This window comes from Mustela lutreola, chromosome 12, assembly GCF_030435805.1.
Source record: "Mustela lutreola isolate mMusLut2 chromosome 12, mMusLut2.pri, whole genome shotgun sequence".
Taxonomy (NCBI): Eukaryota; Metazoa; Chordata; class Mammalia; order Carnivora; family Mustelidae; genus Mustela; species Mustela lutreola.
Genome location: NC_081301.1, coordinates 23,420,433 through 23,442,600, shown reverse-complemented (window position 1 = coordinate 23,442,600; position 22,168 = coordinate 23,420,433). Strand labels below are relative to the sequence as shown.

Below are 22,168 nucleotides of genomic sequence, written 5' to 3'. Positions count from 1 at the left end.
TAAGCTTAAGACCTGGAGACAAAAGAGTCCCTGAAAAAACATCACTCTACAATATCCTAGCAGGTACCCTGCTAACAATAAAGAGTCCCAAGTAACAGGGAACTCATCATTTTGAGCAGCTAACACTGATCATCGTGATGCTGAACAGATTTGTCTCCCTGAAGCTACTCATTGCTCTGACACCTCCCCCTCATGGTTACAGAGCTCTGTTTAAACCGCTCTTTCACAGGACAGTCCTTCAAATACCTGCAACAGGCTTCCATATTTTATCTCCTCCTTCCCTCCACCCATAGAGCCCAGTCCCCTTCTCTCATCCTGAGTAAATACCTCTGGTTCCCATAACTGCTGCTCACACACTTGACTGCTTAGCCATATCCTCCTTAAGTTTGACTCTCAGAAGTGGCCATCATGGTGCAAGGGTGCCCTATTTTTTAAGATACATTTATTTTTAAAGGACCTTTTGAAAACGAAGATTCTATATAATTAAAAGACAGACATGTTAAAGCATAACATTCGTATTAAAGATGAAAGAAGGATTAAAGCACATTTTCTAAAGATCATTTTAAAGAATGTTAAATGCAACAAGTAACACTACACAAAAAATTCACGTCAGTTCACAGGATCAGCCTCTGCTGAACTTACGCTAGACTTTCTTAGAAAAAGGGACCCACCTAAATGAAAAAGCAATATAATCCAGACAGGAATTGAAACTGCTCTCAAGTAGCGTTCAGTGCTTGCATTCCACTTGAATGAAACAGTCAACACATAGCCAACTACCAACGTCCAGATCTTAAATGAAATATAGACACAGTTGTAAATATATATACATGAAAATAAACATATAATCATACAAAAATCTGCAAACATCTATACATCTATGAGAGCTGTGGATACAGCACAGATAAGATGAAGGTGGTCGTGCTAAATACATATATAGACTTTCTTCTTTGTGTAGATAAATCAAGATTTGAAATAAACAAGCATTTGAAATCCAGCATATGTAGCAATGTTGTTGTTGTTGTTGTTGTTGTTATTTGACAGAGAGAGACACAGAGAGAGGGGGAGAGGGAGAAAAAGGCTTCCGGCCAAGCAGGAAGCCTGATGTGGGCCTCGATCCCAGGACTCTGGGATCATGACCTGAGCCGAAGGCAGATGCTTAATGACTGAGCTACCTAGGTATCCATGTAGCAATATTATTTAAAGAGTCTCACAGTGCCTGGTTGGCTCAGTCAGTGGAGTGTGTGACTCTTGATCCCAGGGTTGTGAGTTTGAGCCCCACATTGGGTGCACAGATGACTTAAAAATAAAAATCTTAAAAAGAGGGGCGCCTGGGTGGTTCAGTGGGTTAAAGCCTCTGCCTTCGGTTCAGGTCATGATCCCAGGGTCCTGGGATCAAGTCCCACATCCGGCTCTCTGCTCAGCAGGAAGCCTGCTTCCCTTCCTCTCTCTCTGCCTGCCTCTCTGCCTACTTGTGATCTCTGTCAAATAAATAAACAAAACTCTTAAAAAAAATAAAAAGACAGTCTTAACAACAAAAAAATACGATATAGTTTTAAGATATGTTGAAGTTCAAAAGCTACTGTATACATAAAGATGCTTAAAATAAAAATATTCGTTTTTAAGCTATGGACTAAAAGCGAGAGCTTAACATGATGGAATTCCTCAAGTTTCTCTATACATTAACATTTAAAAAGAACAACAAAAAAGAAAGCTTCCCTAGGGCGCCCGGATGGCGGCGCAATCTGTCAAAGACTCTTGGTTTTGGCTCAGGTCATGATCTCAGGGCCCGGGGATGGCGCTCCACGCTCAGCATTCAGTCTGCTTGACATTCTCTCTCTCCTACTCCCCCTCCCACTCATGCTCACTCTGTTTTTCTCTCAAATAAATAAATTAATCTTAAAAAAAAGGGAGAAAGAAAGAAAGTTTCCCAAAAGAATCAGGTTAAAAGATTCCATCACATCCTATGAACTATGCTTATTAACTGTGAAAATAATTTTCTTAAAAAGCTAGGAAGAAGGGAGCCTGGGTGGCTCAGTGGGTTAAGCCGCTGCCTTCGGCTCAGGTCATGATCTCAGGGTGCTGAGATCAAGTCCTGCATGGGGTTCTCTGCTCAGCGGGGAGCCTGCTTCCCTCTCTCTCTCTCTGTCTGCCTCTCTGCCTACTTGTGATCTCTACCTGTCAAATAAATAAATAAATAAAATCTTAAAAAAAAAAAAAAGGCTAGGAAGAAGACAGCCATGTGAAGTGTGACCCCTGAAATAATCTAGGTAACAGATGGTTAACCGTAGTTGAGCTGCATGCACAGCTCAAGAAGTGTAGCTAAAAGAAAAAAATGACCAGAGGAAGAAACTGCAAGAGCTGAGGACAAAGGAACCACCAGGGTCCCCTCCTCAGTTTTCCCTCCACTAAACCAAGGGATCTAGCTCTAAAGAAATACCTACAAGAGCCTACACAGAAACTCTCTACTAACATTTACGAAAGATGGAAGGAATACATAACCCACAACGATGTGAGCACCAAGAACCTACTAAAAGAACCTGAGGGTACCTGGGTGGTGCAGTTCATTAAACGTTTAATTCTTGGCTTCCGATCAGGACCTAATCTCAGGGTCTGAAGATCAAGCCCCACGTCTGGCACCACACTCAGTGTGGAATCTACTTGAGATTCTCTCTCCCTCTCCCTCTGCCCCTCCCGCTCATGCACACACTTTCTCTCAAAATAATTAAGTCTTTAAAAAAAAAATAAGATAAAATAACCTGAATCTTGGGGGGGGGGGAGGCAAATTAAAAACAAACAAACAAAAAACACCCCACAACTTTAAATCAGAGAATGAAGAAAAAGAACTAATTACTACAAAAGAGGGGGAAAACCAAAACTATCTCCTACTTTATTTGGGTCATATCAATCAATAAAATAGTCTTTTGGTCTTAAAACGTTCACAGCTTCTGACCTGAGACTTCAGCTTTGGAACTTTACTAAATAAGAATAAATTCTGCAAAAGCCTTTATAACATAAAGAAGTCCATCACAGTGTCGTTTAGAATAGTGAAAAGTGGATAATCTAGTAAGTTCCACAGCTGGGAAGTGAGTAAGGAGGATTTACTCAATGAAATGTATGCAGCCACTAAAATTGGGTTTTGTAAACAAAACTATATAGTTAGAAACACTCCTAAGATATTCTTAAAGAAAAAGCAAAATACAAAAATCGCATACATCTGACGTGATTGCATCTACTGTGTGGTGGGAAGTAAAGGAAATGTACTAAGAAGTTCGTAGTTATATTTTCTTTTCTTTTTTTAAAATATTTTATTTATTTATTTGACAGACAGAGATCACAAGTAGGCAGAGAGGCAGGCAGAGAGAGAGGGAAGCAGGCACCCCGCTGAGCAGAGAGCCAGACGCAGGGCTCCATCCCAGGACCCTGGGATCATGACCTGAGCCGAAGGCAGAGGCTTTAACCCACTGAGCCACCCAGGCGCCCCAGTAGTTATATTTTCATGGTGGTTTTACTTTTTTGTGTATTTTCCTAAGATCCTTTAATGAGCACTAATTATCTTATCATGGAAAGGATATTAAAATATTCTTCAAGCAACTCCAGTAGATGAAATATCAAGAGATCTTAAGCCCCAGTTAATATGAGCACCTGGGAAATGAGACCACAGCTGCTTCAAAATAGTTCAAGCCTGCAGAACCACACAAATTTAATCTGGTAATTCAGAGAATCTGAGGTAGGGCTGTAGAGCTCAGACCACAATCTGAGTATAATAATAATACATTTATATAATACTTACTAGGGACCAGACTCTGTTCTAATGCTTTATACATATATATCAACTCATTAAATCCTCATAACCCCTCAAAATCAGTATTATTACCATCCTCATTTTACAGAGGAAAGAAACTGAGACTTTGGGGGCATGACATCCTCAAGGTAACACAGCTAAAAAGTGACAGAGCCAGGATTAGAACCCAGGAATCTGGATCCAGAGTCTGATTTCTTAACAGTGAGTCTGATTTCTTAACAGAAGGGTATGTGCTAAAAAATTAAAGATGAACAGCTGCTCCAGTATTCACAAGCAAAAATAAAAAATAAAAAAGTCTGTTTTGGTGACTACAAATTGCTGAAATAAAAAATGATCCTCAGTAAATTTTTTCGTTTTCAATGGTTATATCACACACTGGTTATCAGCCCACCCCATGAAACATTTAGTCAGTAATTCAGGTTAGAGACTAGAAGGCTTATTAAGTGAACTGCCAGGTTACACAAAACTGGGAACACTCAATAAAAACTGAGATAACTGCAATGATTCAAAATGATATTTTGAAGCTAGAAAAGGGCTAATTAAAATAAGATTAAATTTAATAGAAAGATCCAAAAGTTTGCTCTTAGGTTCAAAACTCAACTGCACAAGTATTGAACAGAAAAAGGACAGCTAAGCTACTTTCCAGTTCAGTGAATCAGCAGTATAAATGGTGCGAGTGCCTCTTAATAACTCTCATATCAGGAGAAATGACTGTTTCAATGACTTTTGCACTACTGAACCACAGCAATAAAATTCAGAATGGGAAAGGAAAGAGAAATCACAACATAGGAGATACACATATACATGGGGGAGAAAAAATTGCTTAGCTTAGAAAAGAGAAGGAAATATCAAGATTTGATAACTATCTTCAAATAGCTAGGAGACTATCTTCTGGGAGACACATTCACCTTAATCGCCCACGGTCCTGAGCAGGAGAAATATGTGGGAATTAGGAAGCAGCACATTTCAGCTCAATATGAGGATAAATTTTTCTAACAAACTATAGCTGTCTAAAAATGGAGTATTTTATTTGAGCAAAAGCTGTCAGGGATGACAAAGCAGGAGAGTCTGCTCTCCGTGAGACGCTGACCTAAAGGATCACAAAAGGCATATCTTTTCAAACTTTAAGCCTATGATGTTTTAAAACTGATCTCCAATAAGTTTCTGATTCTTACCTTGACTCATAAGGAATCAGTATCACCTACAGGGAGAGAAAAGACTTCATATTTCAGATTTTTTAAGGAAAAAGCATGGTCTAAAGAGAAGCACATATTTTCCCCTAGTAAACCTAAAACTCATGGATAACCTCATTTCAGTTTAAAATAACCACTTACTAAGGGCGCCTGGGTGGCTCAGTCGGTTACAGGCCCGACTCTTGATTTCGACTCAGTTGTGATCTCAGGGTCATCGGGCTCTGCAGTAAGTGTACAGACTGCTTAAGATTTCCTCCCTCTGCCCCTCCCCCACTGCTGCTCACATTCTTTCAAAAAAATAAATAAAAATAAAAAATAAAATAACAACTTATTAAATACACTCCCCAATTCCACTTCCAAACTTGGTTTACAGAAGCACTACAGACTGTGCACAGAGATATGAAAATGTTCACTATGGCAGCATAAAATATTAAAAAATTAGTAACAACCTAAATGTCATTTTATAAGGGACTCTTTAAATAATGGTACCTCAAAAAACTGGAATAATTATTCAGACTTTCAGAGGCGTGATGAATATCTACACTCAATGACACAGCATAAATGCATACATGTGTAAATTTACAATAGTGAAAATACACTTGCCAAAATATTTAAAAATATTATCTCTGGATGGTTGGATTTCTGTAGATAATTTGCTTATTTCTGTTTTTCCTCAAGTGCTGAATTTTCTAAGATTATTATCTTTATAAATAGCAAATTTTTTTAACTTAAAAAAAACTCTCTTGGCCTATGGATTTTTTCTTTCAATATTCTAAAGTGTCTCCTCAGAAAAGATGCACAGAATATTATTAATTCAAAAAGCATGACCATTTGTAAGCACCAGAGATTTTTCACTAAGCCATATTAAACAAATTATCAATGTTTAAAAATTTTTTATCAGATTATCCTAATACAAATTCTGAGCTATAATAATCTGATAGGGACACTTCCTAAAACACCTGGAAAAAAATTTTTTATACTATAGTACTATTAAAAAGAAAGAATTTTATCTAGAAGTGCTAACAAGGAAAGAGGTTCTCTAATACAATGATAAAGAGCAAGATGCAAACATATAAATATGTTACCAATTTTTGTTTGGTAAAACAAAACCCTATACTTTGTATGTTCACATAAGCATACAAATAAATTTAGAAGGCTATTCATCAAACAGTAACAGTAACATCTACACAGTGGGAATGGTGGCAAAGAAAAGAAATTATTCACTTTACCATATAGACTTCTATGCTGCTTAAATTGATTCTTATGTAACAAACATGTTTTACTTGAACCAATTTTTGAAACTGCTAAATATTCTTTAAAACAACTTTACCAAAAATAAAGATTTGTACTTTCAAATTTCATACATAATTTCTAGGATGGATTCCTACAAGTGTGTCTTTAAGAGTTTTTTTAGCCTCTGAGCAAACCTGTTCAAGTATAAATTTATGTTTAGCCTCTGAGCAAACCTGTTCAAGTATAAATTTTCCTCCAGCCATAAATCAATGAACCACAAATTATAAATAAGAGGTCATACTTCCTCAAATTTGTTCTTTAAAACAATGTATCCTTCTCAAATACACATTCAATACTCATTTTAAAGCACCCATGTGCGCTTGATACCATATAAGATGCCCCCTAAAAACTGGAGGCATTTATTTAGCACTACAAGCAAGCTAATAAACAACCCAATTTCCTTTCATCTGGCTAATTAACCACATACGCTTTACTGATTAATTAAAATATTAAATGCATTAGTAGACTTTGCCTTTGAGATTGCTGTATTTATCATCATGTGGGAATTAACCAGAAAAGCAACTTGGCTTGTTGCTGTTGCAGGTTTTTGTGAAACAGCTTCCCAAGTCTTACCGAGAGAAGAAAAGCACAGAGAACGATCCAAACTGCACAAACGTACAAGTCTCAAACCCTGGTAGCTTCAGGTACTTCGGCCTCCTTTAAATCAGCTTTATTCTAATTTGAAAACTGTACTCTTTTATGGTGTGGCAACTTAGAGTCAAGAACCTTTTCTAATCAGGGGCACCTGGGTGGCTCAGTTGGTTGAGCTTCTGCCTTCAGCTCCGGTCATGATCCCAGGGTCCTGGGATAGAGACCTGCATTGGGCTCCCTGCTCAGCGGGAAGCCTGCTTCTCCCTCTCCCACTCCCCCTGCTTGTGTTCCTCTCTCGCTATGTCTATCTCTGTCAAATAAATAAATAAAATCTTTAAAAAAAAAAAAAAAAAGAGGAAGAACCTTTTATAATCAAAGTCTTTGAAAAAGAACCTAAGCACTGGAAACTTTCCTCCTCACGGATACCAGGCGAGCGAAAACACACCTAGAAGAGGTTCAGAAGTGGGATGGAGGGGGCCTGGCTGGCTGACAGATGTGCACTTGCTAAGAGCCTTTTGAGCAACAATGACAAACACTTCGGAACCACACGAGGAACCTTAGAAATCATCCGAGCCAAACCCACACTTCAACTAGAGTTTAGTAGCTCAGAGAAGAGCCCTAGTCAATCCAAGGTCACAAAACAAGTTACTGACAGAGCTCGGTTTAGAATTTATAGTCTCAGGGCGCCTGGCTGGCTTAGTCAGAAGGGCAAGCGACTCTTTGATCTCAGTTCAAGCCCTATGTTGAGCAGAGAGATTACTTACAAAATAAATTAAATAAATAGAATTTACAGTCTTCTCGCCTTTCTTCATACTTCTATATAAAGTAACATGGAAACAGTGGCATCGGGAACCATGGAGAAATCAAATCCATCACTACTGCAAAAACTGTACATGGTCTCCAAATATTCTAACATGTCTGCACTAAGGAGAGGAACATCAAAACACTCCCAGCAAAGGGGTGGGGGAGGGGTGGGTATTAGCTTTTTTTCAGTTTTATCTTGACAACTCCACATCATGGGAAGGTGCCAAGGGCCCCAAGGGCTGTGTCACATGTCAGCATGGTGCAACAGGTGATTTTTTTTTTTTTAAGTGTTTAGAAACCACTTACTAAGTCCATGCAAAATTCTAACATCTGAAACCGTTTAAAAGAGCTACTCATACCATAAATGACTAGTCTGTACTCGTAAACAGGACAGAGTGTTAGGAGACTGAAGAAACCACAAGAGTGAGGTGAAAAGGAACTGAATTAGAAGAATAAGCAAAAAAGGAAAATACAGCTACTGAAGCCACTACAAAGGAAAACTATTTCCAAACCACTTGGAAATAGCTGAACAGATACAAGGATAAAAGAATAGATGACCAAGGTCACTAGATGACTAGAATCCAAGGGCCTTTGGGGAAACATCCGTGGTTAGTCCGGTCCTGATATTCTTTTATGTTTCTTTCCCCAAATAATTAAAATCAATTTTTATTTTAGAAAGTTAAATTAAAACATTTAAACACAATGTAGCAGGGGAAACCTTTTAAAAATTCTTACCAAAGGTTACTCAGAGAATTCCGATCACAAAAGGACTTACTAATAGGTCTGCTGAAGAGCTTTTACTGACAGAATAAACAGATCAATCTCTAAGTCAATTGCTGAACCAACAAAATTCCTCCCTCCTCCATAGGACAATTGTGAGAATAAAGCAACACCCATGAAAGCACCTAATCCGGCACCTGGCATATGATAGATTCTCAAAAGTTGGACCTTAAACGTATGAACTGTGGCTCTACAAAACGTAGATTTGCTTATATGTGACTTTTCTCCCTGCCCTTCTCATCTACGTCCCTCTTCGGCAGCAGGCTCAAATTTACAAGTTGTCTAGAAAACATGGACTCTTTTTCAATGCCAGCCCGCTCTGCTTGGGCTCAGAGAACCACAGCGACGGTGAACTATGAGATAGAAAAGTTACAGAGTGGGCCCCTTGCCCAGTCACCCGACATTCCTCCACTTTGTGTCAAGCTTTAATCAGCCTTTTTGGCTAAGAGCTGAGGACTTCCTGTCTCTGTTTCCCAAGTTCACCTCACCCCATCCAACCACTCATGCCTAAGTGCTGGTTCAAGAAACCACAACTGCGGGGCACCTGCGTGGCTCAGTGGGTTAAAGCCTCTGCCTTTGGCTCAGGTCATGATCCCAGGGTCCTGGGATTGAGCCCCGCATTGGGCTCTCTGCTCAGCGAGGAGCCTGCTTCCTCCTCTCTCTCTGCTCTCTGCCTGCCTCTCAGCCTACCTGTAATCTCTGCCTGTCAAATAAATAAATAAAATCTTAAAAAAAAAAAAGAAGAAGAAACCACAACTGCAAGCCTCATTTCTCTCAAACTCAGATCAACCTAAGGGACCTTCTCATTCAATTTAACCCCCTCTACCACTCCCACTCACTCCTAGTTAACCCATACAGTTTCTGTTATAATGGTTCTGTTTTCCCCACCCCACTTCTCCCATGCCCCATCACTGCAGTCAAACTGCTGTTTCAAGCCTTTTAAAAATCTTAATTAACTTGACTACCCTAACCCCCATTCCCTGCCACAAAATCAATATTGGCCCTTACTTCTCTTCCACTCATCCTCAACCCAGATTAGAGTAGTTAAGTAAAATACAAAAATGAGGGTTTCTCCTCTGTAAAGAGATACACAAAATGACATACACGCAGCTACAGGCACTTCCCCACTGGTAATTAACTTCCTCATCTCTTTTCACTGAGGGTAACTAGAAGAAATGCCCCCACTTTCCACTGATCCTGAAGTATGAAATTACACTATTCACACATTAGACCTTTTATTTTCCAATTTGCTACAGTTTGGTGGATACCCTGTTTGGCCTCGCCTAAAATAATTTGCACTAAATTGCAGTATCAACAGTAAAAATGTCAGCAGAGACCTTACATGTGTCTGCCTCTGACAAGACTGAATTTCTTGGATAGAAATCAAGTCACTGTATTTATATTTCTTTCTTTTTTTTTTAAAGATCGTACTTATTTGACAGAGAGAGATCAGAAGTAGGCAGAGAAGCAGGCAGAGAGAGAGAGAGGCAAGCAGAGAGACAGAGAGAGGGGGAAGCAGGCTCCCTGTTGAGCAGAGAGCCCAATGCAGGGCTCGATCCCAGGACCTTGAGATCATGACCCGAGCCGAGGGCAGAGGCTTAACCCACTGAGCCACCCAGGTGCCCCTGTATTTATATTTCTTAACAGCATTCAGTATTCTGCTTTATATGAGCCATTCAATCAACTGAACTGTGCAACAAGGTAAAGGAGAAATAGCACTGAAGGTATAACAGGGCAAAGGAGACATGGCGTACTCCACAAAAGCAAAGCATGACTTTCTTCACACTGTGTGACCTCGGGAACAACCACATTCTCTGTGCCTTAGAAGCCTCTCCTGAAAAGTGGCAGGCATCTGGCAGTAAAAAGTGTATAAACGCCGGGATCTCTCCCATCTGACAATCCAGCAAGCCCTGTGAGTTCAAGTTCATTCCACATCCCTCCTTCCTACTACAATTGAAATAGCCCAGGCCACTTAGAGGCCAAATCTTGTCTATCTGATGACAGGCTGCATCCCAAAAGTATGGACGAGGGGTTCCCCACTACCTTGCTGGCCCATGATATGTGTGTGTGTGTGTGTGTGTGTGTGTGTGTGTGTGTGTGTGTCTTCTCCAGGAGAACATGTTCACATACAATTATATGCACCTTGAAGACAAAGCCTGCATCTTATTCCTTTAAAACCTCTACACAGGAGTGCCTGAGTGGCTTAGTCCTTAAGTGTCTGCCTTTGGCTCAGGTCATAGTCCCAGGGTCCTGGGATCGAGCCCTGCATCAGGCTCCCTGCTCAACGGGAAGCCTGCTTCTCCCTCTCCCACTCGCTCTGCTTATGTTCCCTCTCTCACTGTGTCTGTCTGTCAAATAAATAAAATCTTAAAAAAAAAAAAAACAACCTACACAAAGCCTAGTATCCATCAACATGTTCAATCACCTTTTGATGGAAACTGAGAGGTGGCCCTGATAGAACAAGGGAATACAGGAGTTCTGGGATCAAGCATCATTCTACAAATAACCTTGGTAAGTCAAAACCCTGTTAGACAAAGGGGAATTATTTTGCAACTCGATGTCAAGGCACACTGAACACTGACAAAAGCGAATAAAATTATTCTTAAAGGGTATTGTTTATTGACAAATTAGCCTTATTGACAAAATAGCCAAATTAGTTTGACAAATGTGCATTAAACAGCCACCTGTTTTTAACAGCCCTCAGTTAAACAGCTGGGTATTAATTGGTCTACAATCTAGTCTGAGTTAGGAAGTATGCCCCTAGATTATCTTCAAAATCCCTTCCAATTCTAAAGCTCCCTAATTTTCTAAGAAAATAAGCTCAGAGTGATCCAAGAATCACAAATGTGCCACTCCTTCACCCAGCCTGCGTAAGTAATCCAGGCGGGAGGCGAGGTACTGTGGTACAGCTTTCCCTCCGCAGGTGGTTCCCAAGAAGTAGACTGTGGCGTGAAGCAGGCCTGGGGCCTCTCATCTGAACTCAGAAACTGCACAGGCCTTTGAAGAATGCTTTGTTTTAGGACTTGAGCAACTGGAGTCACGCCCTCTTCCTTGTCCCTAACTAGCCCTGGCCTGCCTGGAAAAAAAAAAAAAAAGGTCACCTGTCCCATCTGCAGAATGTCAAGCTGGACTAGGATCCGTTAGGTCCCTTCCCGCTGCCATCCAGAAAAGTCCCCTGTGAGAACTGAAGATGACCGGGGCCACCACCACCGTGCCCCTCCTCTGGCCAGGGGTAAATTCAAGTCCACCTGCCCATGCTCAAAACTCAAACCTGCAGAGCCGCACTGCGATTCCCCCCACCTGGGGACACGTCCCCAGGAGAGGGTCTATTAAGATGGGGCCGGGGGGACAGGGAGGCTGCTGCGAGCCACACCCGCTCTCTCTTTGGAAGGAAGCGGGCCGAGGTCTTCAGCAGCACGGGAAGGAGGGCGGAGGCTCTGCAGGGTCCCCGCGCTGGTGAGGAGGTGCTGCAGGACCGCACCGCCGGGACTCAGGGGTGTGTAGCGCGGGCCGCCGCGCGCCCGCCGGGCCCACGGACGGAGGCCGGGCCGCCGCTCACTCACCCACAGGCTGCTGAAGTAGTCCAGCCCACGGCAGATGAGCGCGCCGACGTGCGCCAGCAGCACCTGCACGCCCAGGTAGCTGCCGAGGCTGTAGAGGCCGTAGAGCAGCGGGCCGCCCGCGCCCAGCAGCAGCAGCAGGCGGCGGCGGCGCAGCGCCTGCTCGCCCAGGGCCTCGACGCCGTAGTCGGCGAAGCAGAGCGGCAGCAGCAGCGCGGCCAGCACGATGGGCGTGTGCGCGCGGTGCAGGCGCTGCAGCCAGTGGCGGCCCAGGCGCGTCAGCGAGCTCTTGAAGGGGTGCAAGAAGGTGCCGCACAGCACGGCCCACAGCAGCGGCCGCAGGAAGGCCTCCAGGATGAAGTAGACGAGCACGGCGGCGCCGCAACACAGGCACACGAACAGCACGGCCCCCGTGTTGTAGAAGGCCTGCTTGATGGGCTTGTCGAAGCGCAGCGCCAGCGCCGGCGTCCTCGGCGTCTCCCCGCAGCAGCCGCCGCCGCCTCCCGGGCCCACCGCACGCGGGACCCGCAGCACCCGGCCCGGGGAGCCCCGGGGACTGGGCGCTTCGGCAGGGCCGCTGCCGTCAGCCATGGTGGCTCCGCTGCCGCCGCCAAGAGGCGGTACTGGGAAGCCGAGCGGAGGCACCGGGGAGAGGCAAGGCGCGCCGCGCGCAGCATTATGGACGTTGTAGTTTCTAGCTGGGCACTCAGCGCCTACAAGACCCTTAAAGAACTACAACTCCCAGAAAGTCTGGAAAGAGTTCTTTCGCCCCCGGGTGCCTTCGCCTATTGGTCCCTGCAGATGCAGGTAACAGGTTTCTAGGCTCAACATCTTCCAGGAATGTGGTGCAAAAATGTCGCTTCACCCATTGGTTAAAGTCAACTTTTCAGGAGGCGGAATTTCCAAAGAGGCACTATATTCGCAGATCGAAATTCTAGGCTGTACTTTAGAATCCCCGGGGTGGCGAGGATGGGCCGGGGGCTGGGGGATAGTACTTAAGAAAGACGGATCCCCACATTCAGTTCTCTTGATTTATTTAAGCAAAGTGTTTGCTCCCGTGCAGTACTTAAATAACGATTACCATACCGCAGACTCTGTTCCAACGTCCTCATTCACTGAATCCTTTGAACAACCCTCCAGTTATTATCCCCACTTTACAAAAAAGAAAACTGAGGCACAGAGAAGTTAAGTACTTTGCCAAGGGCACACAGCTACTGAGTAGCAAAGGCATAATTCAAGCGCGGAATCTGACTCCTAAGTCTGTTGTCTTACCTGTTGTACTAATTGGTCTGACTAGTGATCTCTGGCATGTTATTTAAAGCTCCCCAGTGCACTATGAAGTACAGCTACTGTTGACATTGGGGGCAGATGTCATGTGAGCGAATCTAAACTCCTAAAAGAGCTCGAGATCAGATTCTCAAACTGCTGTTTCTTTTTGAGACCCGGGGTCAGATTAGTTAAGCCCCCAATCCTGATTTCCCATCTGTCACGTGAATACGATAATAATAGAAGCTCTTGTCTCAGGAGAGAAAAAGAGAAATCTCTAGGGCAATGCAAGGTTCTTTTTTATGTTAGAAAGATCCTGGGATCCAGCCCTACTACTCACACCCCAACCAACATTTTTATTAAAAGAGAAAGAAAGAAAGAGCGGGAGGGAGGGAGGGAGGAAGAGGAAGAAGGGAAGGGAGGAAGGAAGGAAAGAAGGAAGGAGAGAGAGAAACAAAAAAAGAAAAGAAAGAAAAGAAAATGAAAGGAAAAGAAAGGAGTGGAGTAAGTCTGAGATTCTCTCCCTCTCTGTCTGCCCCTCCCCCGGCTCGTGCAATGCTCTCTCAACCTCTTTCACTCTCTCTCTCTCAAACAAATAAATCTTTAAAAAGAGAAGAAAAAAGCAAGCAGGCAAGCTTTACTGAGTACTCAATATGTGACTGATTTGAAACCCTGCAGTTTACACATTTTCTGTTTTCAGTAAGTTTTCCTATAAATTTAAACATAATTTGTTTCTTTTCAAGTAGACAGACAATACCATTATTCACCGTTTTCAGATGAAGAAACTGTTGCTTACTAAGACTTGGAGACAAGGGGAGTCAGGAGATAAAGTAAAAGAAAAAATAATTCCTTTCTATCTCATTTCTTTTAGGTTTCAGGTCCCAGCTCTTGTTCTTCTAGTGATCTTTGCCCTTTGACTCTGTAAATATATTGCTTCAGTTGTCTTACATTTTTGCTTTGCTTCTTTACTTTGTCCAGGGCTGCTGAGATTATATTACAATCGTGGTCATGTTTGTTTTTAGTGCCCATTTTACATTGGCCCTAAGCTCCTATTTATATCACAACAAGGTCTCAGCCTCTTCCCCAAAAAGTCCTCAGTAATGAGTAGAGAATCCCAAAGATGGTGCCTGACATATATCCAGCGACAGGAGTCGACCACCAACCACCCTGTGTCCTCCCTGCTGCCCAAACAGCTCACTGCTTCCTGTATCTGTCATAGGATTGCCAGTGTGTGTGTCACTATTCCCAGATCCTGGATACTCCCGAACTTCTAATCCTCAGCGTGCCAAAGAGCTGGGCTCCACTCAGAGAGGAGGAAGAATTCCTCCTCCTTGACTTGCCTACCCTGTGTCCCTTTGTGACCCAAGCCCTTCACCAGGCCACTTGTGTTCAATTTATTATGACTCTCCTCATGAGAGTTCCTTCCGTGTCTGGTCTTCTGTCCGCTAGTCACAGGGTCTCAGAACCTATCAAGACCCAGTATCCCAGGTCTTCCTCCAACCAAAGACTCAACTCTCTCCCTCTAGTTACAAATAAAGAAAAACAAAATGAAACCTAAAGAAAAAGTCCCAACAGCTCCATTTTACATAACAAAAGGCTTTACAAACAGAAACTGACTTAGGTATGCATTGGGCACTGGGGGTGAGGGGGAAGTTAGGGGTGGTTGGCACAGCAGTGAGGTTGCCTAAACTCTGTTAGGGTCCCAGCTCAGCAAACCAAAAACTCCCTGTCATGGTGTTCTGCTTCCAAGCCTCAGCAAAAGGCAAAATTGCTGAACATTTCAAAACTGTTCCAATGGCCAAAGCAATCGAATTGACAGGTCTCCAATAGAATTTCTAGTCAAGAATGGAATTCTACAGAAATGATGACAGATGCACTGGAAACAAACTAGACTAATGTTGATATGGCCTATCTTAAGGTTCCCACAGAATTTTGTTCCCCACGCTATGATTGTACTTACCACACTGTGGTCAAGGTCAGTGGTTTACATGGGTTTGCTTCATCTCTGTTTCCCCAGCACCAGACATAGCATATGAGTTTTGTAGTATAGAGTAGAAGCTCAGTGTTTGCTGAGCAAGTGGATGAATGAGTGGTAGCCTTTCAAAAAGCCCGTTTGTGCTTCCTGCACGAAATGTTACTGAAACACTGAATGCCTGGTAGAGGCATTCTTGAGGTTGAGAGCAGAGCAAATTAAAATACTAGCTGTAGGCCCCACAAACTACATTTGAGAAGAGTACACACAGTCCATTCAATTCTCTAGCTGACAGGACATGGGCCTCTAGGCTTCTCCTCCAAAACGTGAGACTACTTGAGCTTTCTTTGTTTACCTCACATAGCAGCTCACTCCAGCCACCTCAGGCAAGAAGGGCCTCCATGGACAGCCAGGACACAGTACAGGTGAAATGGGCTCAGGAGGGGACCAAGCTGACCCTGGGACCACAGTGCCATTGGCCTTCCTGGTGTGTGAACCCATCAATTCTCTAATCATTGAAGCCAGTTTCACTCGGGTTTTACATTTCTGGCAACAGAAAGCTTTCTGGCAGATAAAATGATAACACCTACATCATTGGTTGCTGTGAGGATTTTCTAAGAGTATCTAAAGCAGCAGCATGTGCCTGGGATATGGCGAGAACCTGATAGGGGCTCTCGGGGTGACACAGTGACTGTCCTGAAGCCACAGAGGCAGTTCTAAACAACAGTTAACGTTCACAGACCACCTCCCCCACCCACCCCGGCCCACTTCCTGAAGGTATGAAGATAAAGCCCCAGGGATAAAGCAAATACAGGCAGAAGAGGATTCTCCCAGGCATTGTATCTTGGAGTTCTCCAAGTGTCTACACACAGTTATTGAGCTGTGCTAAGCCCCTGCTTTGTACAAAATCTGGTGCTGACAATAGAGTGTATATGAACCAACAAAGGAAAGAAAAGAGAAAAACCAAAAAGCAGGCTTTTATCTATAGGGAACAGATGGTTACCAAGTGGGGGAATGAGGAAAGTGGTAAAAGAGATTAAGAGGAGACTCCTTGATGAGCACTGAGTAATGTACAGAATTGTTGACTCACTGTATTGTACACCTGAAAGTAATTTTTTTTAAAGATTTTATTTATTTGTCAGAGAGAGCGAGCGAGAGCGAGCACAGGCAGACAGAGTGGCAGGCAGGGTCAGAGGGAGAAGCAGGCTCCCTGCGGAGCAAGGAGCCCGATGTGGGACTCGATCCCAGGGCGCTGGGATCATGACCTGAGCCGAAGACAGCTGCTTAACCAACTGAGCCACCCAGGCGTCCCACACCTGAAAGTAATTTAACACTGTATGGTAACTATGGTGGAATTAAAATTAAAAAAAAAAATAAAACAAAACAAAAACCATGGAGTGTGTATGTCAGGTATAAAGTGATACATATGTACAGTGAAGGAGGAGAGATCATGGGAAAAGTAATCAAACAGGTATTGCAATTCCAAAGAGGAGTTACCTTTTCGCTAAATTCAAGACAGACATTGCTAATCAACCACTGATCTCTTTCTCCCTCTGCCTAGACATAGCCTCAAAATCCTCAGCAGAACTTTCTAGGGAACCACTATCAACTGAACAAAGTAGGCACACAAGATGAAACTTATTTGCCTTTCCTACTATAACTAATCATGGGGTGTCTGATACTAGATAAAAATGGCGGACTAAAAAGGTAGGTGCCTGGTGTAGAAGAAGAGTTTAGGAAGTTAATTAGTGTATGTGTCAGAAAATAGAAATTAAAAAAAAAAAATCTCAATGGCTAAAGGACAAATATTGCAAATAAGTCTGCTACCATCAGGCCTTGCCTGACTCCCTAACTTCTCCCCTTCCCTCTTCTTTTCCCATGCTGGGACACAGGACATCACTGACAGTGTGGGTCCTGCCAGTTCACTGAGTGGAGTGTAGCCTTTCCTGCCTCTAGGTTCCTTACCTTCTGGTCTGTGACATCCAGCTTCCGCGAACCTACATGCCATGTCAACAGATAATTTTACTAGTTAATGAAATGATTAGTGAAAAGATTATCAAATTTGGTTCAGTCGACTTAACTGAGACCCATGTACCCAGGAGAGAGCCAGTGAATAAGCAGCAGCTTGGGTAGTCCTTTTGGGAAAACACACACACACACACACACTTTTTTTTTTTTTTAAAGTCTGCAACCAGTGGGTCACCTGGGTGGCTCAAGTTGGCTAAGCATCTGCATTCAGCTCAGGTCATGATCTTGAGGTCCTGGGATTGAGCTGAGCCCTGCATCAGGCTCTCTGCTCAGTGGGGAGTCTGTTTCTCCCTCTCCCTCTGCTCTTCCCCAACCCCTGCTTGTGCTTACTCTCTCAAATAAAAAAAAAAAAAATAAATAAAATATCTATTTATTTATTTATTTGACAGACAGAGATCACAAGTAGGCAGAGAGGCAGGCAGAGAGGGGGAAGCAGGCTCCCCGCAGAACAGAGAGCCTGATGCGGGGCTCTATTCCAGGACCCTGGGATCATGACCTGAGCCGAAGACAGAGGCTTTAACCCACTGAGCCACCCGGGTGCCCCAAAAAATAAATAAAATCTTAAAAAAAAAAAAAGTCTGGGACACCTGGGTGGCTCAGTCAGTTTGGTGTTTGCCTTCTGCTCAGGTTGTGATCTCAGGGTTCTGGGATCGATCCCACACCAGGCTCCCTGGCCGGTGGAGAGTCTGCTCATGCTCTCTCTCTCAAATAAATAAATATAATCTTAAAAAAAAAAAAAGTCTGTAACCAAGATAGCTCCATTCAGGAAAATGGGTGAATTTTGTGATTAACAAATCTGTGCTGAAAGCCAGAGTGCCTATCCAGAAAGTAGGTGGTCTTCAGTGTCCTTTGTTGATAGCTGTTGATAGCTATCTTCCCAGGAGATATTTACATTTTATCTGGAATGGCTGAGTTTGAGAATTACAGATCAGAATTTAGAATTCTTTCCTTGGCTCTACTCCCAACAATATACTCGAACAAAGACTGAGGCCACCCAATGTATAAACACCCACACTTCTGGGTAAGTCAGAGTAAACCACGCTTCTGAAAACCAGAAGATGCTGAATGCATTTCAGATTGGCCGGACTAATCCTTCTTTATTTAGAAATAAACTATTTGTGTTTGAGAATCAAGTCTTGCTGGGTTTGAATCCCAAGTATCACCTGTTTGTATGTTCTTGGTCACACGGTGAGGTCACTGGCACCTCTGTGTGGTCTCTGCTACCATCTCTGCCCTCCTGCTCCATTCAGTTCTCTCTCTTGCAGGCAGTGTGACCTTTCTCAAATACAATGGAATCCCTTCAAAACCTCTTTACCCCATGGAGGAGTCCAAGCTCTTTACTCTGGCTTCCTGTGTGATGGGCCCACACTCACCCCCAGCTCTCCGCATCCCTGCCTTGTCCTTTATCCTCCGATACTGTGGTGGAAAGAAAACTGGTCCTGTCCCAACCTATCAGGTGTGTTACCTTAGGCAGTAAAAGGCACTCGGCACTTGAAAGATTTTGAGATAAGATATTATTCTGGGTCAAATGGGTGGGGCCTAAATGTAATCTTAAATATTTTCATCAGAGGAAGGGGAGAGATTAGGCTACAGAAAAGCAGCAGCAATCTGACCAAGGATGCAGAGAAATTGGAGTGGTGGGGCCAGAGGCCAAGGAATGCCCAGAAGTACCAGGCAAGAAAGGATCCTCTCGCCTGGAATTCCCAGAAGAAATCAGCCCCGCCATCATCTTGATTTTAGCGCCCTAAAATTCAGTTTGAACTTCTGGCCTCCATAATAGAAACAGAACCCAGTTCTGTCGTTTTAAGCCACTACATGTATGATAATTTGTTATATTTGTTATATTTGGTAATAAAACCTTGTCAAATGGCGGTGGTCCCGGACACATCCTACTGGCTTTTCTTCTGGGGCTGCTCTCCTCTTTCGTGGAGATGCATCTCCTTGCCTTTTGCCTGATTTACTCCTACCCCTTCTTTAAGATTCAGCTTCAGGACCACTGTCTGCTCTCCTGGCTGCCCCAGGTGGGTGGGAAGGTCCCTCCTCCAGGCTGGCACCACCCCTGGGGTAATTCCTTGCCACCACAGTCACCAAAACGTCTAATCATGGTGTTTATGTGTCTGCTTCCACAGCAGGCTGTGAGCCCCTGAAGGGCAGAAGTCAAAAGCTGTTCTCCCTTGAGTCCCCTTTGTGTAGGGTCTAGCACAGGAACTGGCTCATAAGAATCCGCAGGAAACGCTGAATGAAAAGAACAGTCCCTTGCACTTGGGACTGAGCCCTAAGAAAATTCCAACTCAACCATCAGCGGGATTCAGGTCTGACAGCTGAGCTATCCACTGAGAATCCTGCAAAATAAATGCCACAGGGAACACTTAGAATACCAAGAAATAACCAAATATTTGTTTTCTTGTGGGCAGGGGTGGGGTGAGGATTAGGGCCTATAATGTAGAATGTGGTAATGCCTGATTCTTTCCTGACATTCCTTGAGCTTCTCAATCTGGGCCCCAGTGGCACTGACAGCTCACCTGCCCTATTCAGCAAGTCTCATACTTCCCTCATGATTCGTGAGGCTGTACTACTAAACTCTAACTATTCTTAATATATAATAATTTAGCTCCCGGTAAGGCTCATAACTGAAATTATGCTACTATCTCATTAATACAGTATACTTTAAATGGGATTACAGACCTTTAAATGGGATTACAGACCTTTACTATTTGATAAAGGTATTAAGCTGAAGCTATAGGTACAATTTCATTTTACAAACTGTTTCTCTACAAGGACTTTTATCTGACTACTGCAACATGACTTTCCTCTTTATCAGACAAGACAGGCTATCATCTTCTCCAAGCTCTATAAATTCAGGGAGACTTTGCTAATGAAAGCATGTAAAACAACAACAACAACAAAAAACAAACAAAAATGGACCAGAGCAAAGCAGTAAGGAATTATAAACTAACTTTAATTGTACCAACAGGAAGAAGAATTTCAAACCATGTTGAGAATTTATACTTTAAAGTTTATATCTAGTTAACATATTCTAATTGTAACATAATTCTCTAAACATAAAAGGATTTGTGATGGCAAATGGACAGAACAATCATTTAGGTAGCATCTAGGAATATTGCTACAATTATTTTACATAAATAGAAATCCATGTCTTTATTAGTAAGGTATCATATCTTAGAGTAAAAATTCACAGAGGACAGGCTTATAAATATACATAAGTCTCAAAATCAATTGCAGTTGAACATTAGGTACACAATTATTATAAAACAAATATAACCCATCAGTGTCTATGTAAAGGCATCGTTTTTACAAAATAGTATTTTGTAGACAGTCTCAAAAAAGTATATTAATACTCCTGGAGCCAGATTGTTCCAGCATATCAACGTGTCTGTGGGAATAAGGCATGTGGAGAAGCTGCATTTGCTCATCCAGGTGGCCGGGACATTGCACGTGATGAAGTGGAACCAGACTCTTGTGACCCGGGTGGACGCCGCAGCCACCGCTGAGAGTCTACCCTAGAGCATCACTTACCCTCCAGAAGGATGGAACTCAACAGCTATTTGCCTAACAGCAAGCATCAGTCCGTTTTAAGAGAAAAATCTCAAAGAGCTTGATGATTCACTTCAATGTTCAGTCTGCAGACATACTTAAAATCGCACTAGCATAGCCACTATTTTTGCGAAAATAGCAGGTTGTTTTACAATCAGGTTGTTGATTAAATATGAAAACAGGGAAGTCCAACTTGAAATAACTAAATATCCGGATAAGGAATCTAAATACAAAATATGTATAGCTTCTATCAACATGCCATTTAGTTAGTTAACGTCAGCCTTAGTTTCTTAACTAAAAATATAGCCAAGTCAAACTCAACAATGATACTTTGTACATTCTTAACAACTCATTATCTGGTTGAGTGGAGGAGGGAAGGCTTCATAAAGGAATCCTTTCTACAAACGAAATTCCTATAAACTCAAAGGTAGTTTTGCCTGTAATAGGCACAAAGATGTATCTCTTGCGGTTTAGAGGATTCAAGAGATCAGGAACAGGAACAATCCTGACAAAGACCTTCACGTGGGCATGGCATGTGTCTACAGGCATTTATGTACAAACACACGCAGACCTCGTCATGTATGTACAAACATATATATACACACACACACACTGAGAATAATCAACTGTCCGCGAAACATAACCAGTTGTTTAGAGAACAAAGATATACACTACAATTATATACAACCAACTATACACATCTCAGCATCTAGCCTAGGGAAGGGATTCTCAAACATTTTCCCACTAGGATACACAAGCAAGGTGCCATAATCACGTGTGTAAAACTCTCCCTTGGGCATAACAGATTTAGATAATGCTTAAAAAGAAATCTACAGGGAAGTGAATTACTAGGAAACACTGAAATCCCCACCATGAAGAGAAGTTCAGCAGTGAAAGTCCTTCATGATTGCCACAGCTTAAAGAAATTAAAAGTGCTGCTCACCCAGTTTTGGATTTACTGCAGCAGAACCGAGCAGCTGAAACAGAGACCGCAGAGCCTAAAACTCTCTCCCATCTGGCCCTTTACCGAAAAGGTTTGCAGACCTCAGCCTAGGCCTGAGAATGACACACAACCTCTGTGGTAACATCTTGGAAGCACAAAATCCAGAATATAGACAGGAAACTTAATTACAGCAGTTGTAGTAAGAACCATCTGGGATGAAAAATCCATCCCTGAGCTGTCAAATCTTTCTGGTGTCCTTAATGACAAAAGCCAGCTTAAGTTCATTAAATACGGCTCCTGCATTTTGTCTGAAATCATGGTTATAAATTCAGCTTTGTGACCACAGCGGAGCAATGAGAGGACATTGAGTTCCAAATGAGA

At 42.8% G+C, this 22,168-nt stretch overlaps 1 protein-coding gene across 3 annotated transcripts in view; it reads right to left on the bottom strand.

Annotated features, from left to right (window-relative positions):
- Positions 1-12,646, bottom strand: part of TMEM245 (transmembrane protein 245) — a 94,423-nt gene extending 81,777 nt beyond the window's left edge. For 2 of the 3 annotated variants that reach the window (XM_059141677.1, XM_059141679.1), the window contains exons 1-2: positions 12,027-12,646; positions 672-789 (exon numbers count right to left, since the gene is read on the bottom strand). In XM_059141677.1, the coding sequence (XP_058997660.1) occupies positions 672-789; positions 12,027-12,614 (706 nt within the window). In that variant the 5' untranslated portion in view covers positions 12,615-12,646. The remainder of the gene's footprint in view (positions 1-671; positions 790-12,026) is intronic. The other variant, XM_059141678.1, reaches the window with a different exon arrangement.
- Positions 12,647-22,168: the final 9,522 nt, after the last annotated feature.